General features: G+C 44.5%; 1 protein-coding gene across 1 annotated transcript; it reads left to right on the top strand.

Annotated features, from left to right (window-relative positions):
- Positions 1 to 270: 270 nt before the first annotated feature.
- SERLADRAFT_443303 (uncharacterized protein) lies at positions 271 to 2,832 on the top strand (the record flags this gene model as incomplete). Its single annotated transcript, XM_007323915.1, has 9 exons — positions 271 to 480; positions 538 to 720; positions 772 to 1,191; positions 1,240 to 1,394; positions 1,450 to 1,546; positions 1,607 to 1,771; positions 1,828 to 2,010; positions 2,062 to 2,361; positions 2,416 to 2,832. 9 exons carry the CDS (start codon positions 271 to 273, stop codon positions 2,830 to 2,832), a joined length of 2,130 nt encoding a protein of 709 aa, XP_007323977.1.
- Between the last annotated feature and the right edge of the window lie 3,995 nt (positions 2,833 to 6,827).

The raw sequence follows: 6,827 nt of genomic DNA, 5'->3' as shown, positions 1-6,827 counted from the left end.
CAAACCGTGGGCGCCCTTTCGCAATCGTGCCGACTTTGAATATGCGGAAACAGCTGTCAAGGGATTATTAAGTAAAGCAATAGTAAACACACAGTTATATGGGATACATCATGGATGGGCAGATAATACTAACATTACATTTCGGAACTATGCAGACATCGAGAAGACTTTACAAGTAGCACGTGCGCAATATGTCCAGGTGGGCAAAGACGACCCTCAAAATCGATTCTTCTAACCTTTCTTTCAGTTTCAAGAAGGAAATGTTTCTGCATGTTATCTAGGAGAAACTCTCATTACTTCAAGTTTCAGTACCGAGATCCGTGGAAAATCTATCGCAACTGGATTATGGATGAGACATTAGCGCCTCTCATCCTTTGGCATCCTTGCCGCAAATATTATTGCCGTCGAAATGGTAGGATAGTCTTGAAAGAACGCATATACGACGAGTTCAATTCAGCCAACAAATGGTGGGACGTACAGGTAAATATATAGTATATACATTTACATGCTTTCTGATGTGGATTAATTTGAATGCAGGAATCCTTTCCACAAGAAGAACCACCGCATTGCTTTCTACCGATCTCTCTCTGGCTTGACAAAGGCAACATCACTAAGCGGGTCAAGAAGCACCCTATAATTATTCGTCCGCTATTTTTGCCGCGGGGGGTAAGAAATGCGTTGGGAAATGGAGGAGGTGTTCTTGTAGGGTATATGCCCATTGTAAGCGTTTTTTCTGCTACACAGGGGCTTCTTATTGCATTGTTTTTACAGCCTTTGGACCCGGCCGACCCATCTGACAGAAACACTGCTGATACCATTAAATGGCAGTGCTTCAAGCGTGAAGTTTACCACAAGGTTGCCGAAGTAATATTCCACTCACTACGATGGCCTGCACGCTTCGGAGAAGCAATGGCCTGTGGTGACAAAATTGATAGAGTGATACATCCAGGAATACCAGTCAAGTCTGTTGATGGCGAAGAAAGCTGTGCGCTAACAGCTACGCGTGCGGCCCTGGCCAAATTTCCATGCCCGAAATGTCTTGTCTGCCATGACAGTTTAACGAAACTATGCGGAAATTTTCAGTGTCGCACAACTGACAACATGGAGAAGGTGTACAAGCGTTCAATCACAGCATCAAATAAAACGGAGGCTGAACGAATCTTACAAGCCCACGGATTACATGCAACCAAGGTTTTCTCCCCGTATTTTTTTTATCTTCCACTCACTAGCTTTTTACAGAACTTTTTTTGGTCACTCGACCACTCAGACCCATATTGTTCCATTTCATACGATAAATTACACTCCGATGATCTAGGAAAATGGGGTAAGCACATCTGGCCGCTCCTCCTCACAGTGTTAGCAGAAAACGGAAACAAAGGCCATATGGCCAGAAAGTAAGTTTCAACTACACGTCAAACTTGACGTCTCACTAAAACTCGGGATATATAGCATGCGGAATGTATCAAGATGGCCTGGACTCAAACACTTCATGAACGTCACCACAGTCGAATATGCGGATGGTCAAGTGTTTTATGATATACTCAAGGTGCATAGTCCTTAATACATTATTTATTAGCGCTATACACTGACTTTTCTGTTCTTCTAGTGCATCCTCCCATGCATCGTCCAAATTCTCCCTAGGAACTCAACATTAGTACATGGTATCCGAGCCTATGCTAGATATCGGCTCATGATTGGCCTCAATTGTATGACCGAAGGGAGGACACACCGGCTAAAACAATATATTATTCAATATGAACAATGTTGTGAAGTGAGTAACGGTTCTACATGTGTCTTGATTGTTTTCTAATGGTTCTTATAATACAGCACATTTCAAACAATTACGAGAAGGACTTCCACTTTAGCAAGCAACACGCCATAAATCATATTCTCACAGAAATCCGGCAGAAGGGTGCAACGGATAACTACGACACACGAGTCAGCGAGGGCTTTCACCAAGAGGCGCAAGAAGCCTACGAGCAGACAAACCGGAAAGATACAGACAGCCAGGTAAGCAAACATATTTATGTGTACCAAAAGCCCGATGTTCAGTTTCCACAGATGGCTCGCATTGACGAGAACCAAGAAGCCATCGCCCACATACGGATGACCGTCGACAACTATGATAAAGCCCACCATAACGACACTGAGGACCAAGACTTAGGAGATGACGCTGGCAGAAATGATGACCAGAGGTCGACACAACCTACCCCCGATAACCACTGGATGCTAGGATCTCCCACAAACCTGACAAGCTCGGTAGTCATGGAGCATTGCGAGGGCCTCAAAGGATTTGACAAGCGTCTGCGGAGTTTTTTAGTCTCAAGTTGCAATGTAACCGTTGGAGATGGTCCCATCTCAGTAAGCTGATATTAGATATACTTTACAGCTCTAACATTGTTCTATGTTCCACAGATCAGGAAATATCAATGCATTTATCTTAAGTATCAATCACACGAAGACTGGAGCGAAGGACGGGACATCCTTCGCTGCAACCCCAACTTCAATAAAGAATCACGCTTCGACTGTGTTCTCATTAACACAGACACATCGGAGCCAGTTCCTGCTCAACTCCAAACCGTCTTTCGATGTTTCCTTCAGTCCTCTTCGTTTGATATTGTGTCGGTCAAGATATTCAAGCCATCAAATGGAATTCCGAGGACCAGATGGTCGGGGGCACTTTTGTATGATGAAGCGAGAGATTTCAAGCTGGTCATGGCTAAGTCCCTGATTCGGGGAGCTCATATGATCGAGGCTTTTGATCTGAAGGAAGGCCGGTTTTATTTAAATGACTTGATTGATGGTGATATGTTCCTACGTTTCGGGAACTGACAACTAGACTGCTTTTATTGTTAACTACCACTAGTAAAATCTCAGGTGTCACATTTTGAACCGTTGAGCTAAGTCTGTCTGATGGCATCTATTTCAACCCATACATGCTCTCTTTTGATCTGGTCATGTCTGGTCAGAGAATATCTGTCGCTCGTATCCCTCTTACCCCAGCTAATCCGCCTGATCGTTTTCTGTCCCAGTTCCGATATGTTTCTCATCAGACACAATCTGTGTCTCTTATCTTCTTATCCCAGCTGATCCGCCTGATTATAGTCTGTTCTATTTCTGATCCGATTCTGATCACCAACGGCTCAGATCATCAGGTGGCCCAGGTAAGTTACAGACATTCGTAGGGTCTGATCTGGTTAAACGGATTTTTCCGACAACCCATGTTAACAGGTAAATCCTCAAAGATCAGATTGGAATCAGACTTGCCGTTATCATACTCTTGCATCAATCAGTAACCTTCCATGGACAGGCAGGAAGAGTTGAATATTCTCTGAATGGCAAATTCGTACACGTTAAAAGTCCTCTTGCTTTTTTCCTTCGTCTCTTTCTAGGCCCCAACTCTCGTATTCAACGCGACCTTATCCTCGTACATTCAACATGCGTCTCTCTATATTGATTATGTTCGTACTCTCCTACGCGATTAATGTTGGCTTCGCTACTATCATTTCCACTGCTCGCAATTCTGCTTCACGCTTCCCACAAAACGATCAATGCTCTGAGTTAGGCCAGCCTTGCAATGAGGACCATCCTTGTTGCCAATCCCTCCTGTGTTTACTGGCTAATATTCCCGGCGTTTCAGTAAGGAGTACTCAGCGCTTTACTTCTTCATAGCTGATCACGCTTGTTCACCTTAGAATGAGTGTATCCCGCAGTTGTCAGCTTCAACTAGTTAATTATAAGCCGCACACTGCAAACTTTGGAAGGTTTATACATGGTACTAGCTGCACTTTGACATTGTCAGCACAACTCTATTGAACCAGACTTTGCAAAGAGGGCCAGCTGACGACAACAAGATGTAGCTTTCTTGATTAGCATGCATTATCATGCCCCACGTACATATATGCTGTATATGTGTGATCTCTCCCAATCATATCCTCGACAGTCTTGTCTTCATCAACTGTGCTTCTGTTACAACGTAGTTGCAAACATGTGCCGACGTGGATTCGCAGAGCGTGAGTAGTATGAAGTCCTCAGTTGTGGACCTAAGTGATTGATGGATAATCATATAGTGAAGCGGCGCCCTAGGAGTTGCATAGTCGATTTGATATGCTAATGTCGTATCCATATCTACATGACGGCTCGCGACCTATAGTTGGATGATCATTTGTCCCGCCTTCCATGGCGTATCACCTGGAGAATACCTGAAACTCATTGATAGAAGACGCTCGACTGATGGTGACTCCAAGTACAGTGCGTGCTCCGAACAGAATAAGGCCAGTATGTATCCAACATAGAGTCGCTTCTGAGCTGCTCTCTCACGTCGAATCCTTTAGTTCCGGCAAAAATGTCTGTCTTAAATTCTCAACAGCAAACATTCCAGGCTATAAATGACATATACACGTCTTCCCTGAAGTCTCCAGCTCCCTCATCTTCAATAACAACTTTCCTATCCTAACTTCAGTATGCGCCTCCTCATCTCTGCTGTTATCGTCGCAATCCTATGCACTACATACGCTGGCTGTCTAGATACTGCCCCTGGTATCGGTGGTCCATTATCAGATTCCATCGCTGTTCCAGCTGATTGCAGAAAACCTGGGATTTGTCAAACGAACCATGACTGTTGTCCTGGAGCAAAGTGTATACCGGACCGCCATGACCCTGTAAGGAACCAGCATTATTTGGTAGTTCATGCACTAACAGGACCTCGTGAATCGCCTAGCCTGCTAAGAGGTGTAGTTAGTAGTATCGAAGCCGTTGTTTATTCAAGCCCCGAGGTACGAGTTGATTTTTACACAACACCGATATAGCCACTTAATGACTATAGGCTTGATCGAAGTAGAAAGTACTGATATGACGATGAAACGAGTTTCCAAACTTTGCTGTGTTCTGTATTCGATATGCTAGGCTTCACTAAAATTTCGCATCTCAATGCAGAATGCACTGTTCGATGAGGAAAACATATACCTAATTTGCGCAATTGGGCTCGCAACTCTTCAACCAAGCTTACATCCCCAAGCTGCGAGTCGTTGTGGTGTCGAAGAATCTCTCTTTGTTTTACCCGAAAATTGACTCGAGAAACGGGTTGTACAATTGTGAGGTGTAAAGTACTTCCGTTACAGGGGTAGCCCTAAACAGGCAACTGTTGTTGGGCTCGATAAGTCCGAACTCAAAACTCAGCGCAAGTTACATTCAGATTTGCTAGTGCCACACCTGCTAATTCCGTTGAAGTCTTTCCACTAGTGGTGTATTTTATACGATCATGACAGCAAACACATCACATTTCCTACATCGTACTTTCTGACAGGTTGACACTTTAGTTTTCTATTTTTCATTTTTCCTGGTGGCGAGTCCTCCTGTGCTGTCTTGCCCTACTTCAACATTCTGTCGAATTTGAGGCCCACTTAGCAACTAATCCGAACTTGTATTTACAAACCTTCAAGTCAGCATTCTATTGTGTGAGTCGTGTTTATTAATTGGTGCTACGATTCTATCTAACCAGACTCTCTTCAAGGACTACTAGTAGGAGGGACACCGCTGGCGTCGATGAGAAGTGACATTCGTGCTTATATCCATTGTACGGTATCATCTAGCTTCCAGATTATGACCTAAATTGTCAAGCATTACTCGCGCCAGATGTGCCTCCTGTTCTTGGCACACTAGACGGCGAACTCAGAAATGAAAGTAGCCTGAGTCACTTCCATCACATTTGACAGGAAGTCCGAGTGCACCGGAGCCTCCACACTGGTATACAGTTACAGTAGTGACTTTCCAGATAACCCGCTGCGGATGTGCCTCGTACAGTTTACATCAGACAAATGCCAACCTGTCACTATTCATGGGTAGGAGTGGTCATTTAGATCGCACGGTCCTAGACTATAAAGAGCCTCCTTTTCCCCTAACTCTTCCTTCATCCTCAGCAGCGGCCTTCTCCATAGGTTCATCATGCTTCGCTTATTCTCTATTGCCATTATTACTCTCTTCTCTACGGTTGCTCTGCATGCTCCTATTGCCAATGCAACTCCTGCTGTTTATGATCCACCTACAAACCACGTTATTGGTAGACAGGCGGAACCTACTTGCGGTGGAATGGGTGCATTCTGTTCTCAGGACTCTGATTGTTGCGCCGGCTACTTTTGTGCTTATGCTTCCGGTTTTGGTGCTTCTGTAAGGATTTTATATTACTGCAAATTGGTGAATGGCTTACCTGTCCCTTCTAGAGTCTATGTATCCCTTATTCATAAGCTGGAAAACTTGATTGGTAGTGGTATGTGCAGGGTATGACCCTTACCCATTGACGAATTTCTGTTCTATCCGATCAGACGATTCGAAGTTTATAGGTCATGGCGTTGCGAATGTAGTCTTCTGTGCGTCTTGTGAAATGTGCACACAGGTATACTCCATTTGCATTGGGAGATCCACTGTGTATTCCACCCTGGCAATGTGCACGCCACCCTCGAGGTTCGCGATCCAGCTCCTGACTCTGTTGCTGTCCCAGCAGACTGTATAAAGCGAGTGCTTTGTCAAACGGCCAAGGACTGCTGCCCTGGGGCTAAATGTGTGCGCCAAACTAGGTACCATTTACTAATACCTGACATGTGTACATTGACTAGTATTTGCAAGTATGCAATTAGTAGCGAAGGCTGATGCTCTCACCGGTCCCAAACGTCTCCTAACCATAGTATGATTGATTATCAGACATTGATACGGCTTTCACTTACGAACTTAAATAGACCCGATTCGGGGTGGTTAGCTTTTCACGACAACAGACAATGAGACAACCCCCTGTTTGAACTATACACCGCATTCAATGCTGTTCTTCTTTTGAG

The sequence above is a fragment of the Serpula lacrymans genome (genome assembly GCF_000218685.1).
Source record: "Serpula lacrymans var. lacrymans S7.9 unplaced genomic scaffold SERLAscaffold_17, whole genome shotgun sequence".
In the NCBI taxonomy this organism is placed as follows: domain Eukaryota; kingdom Fungi; phylum Basidiomycota; class Agaricomycetes; order Boletales; family Serpulaceae; genus Serpula; species Serpula lacrymans.
This window is presented reverse-complemented; position numbering and strand designations above follow the sequence as displayed.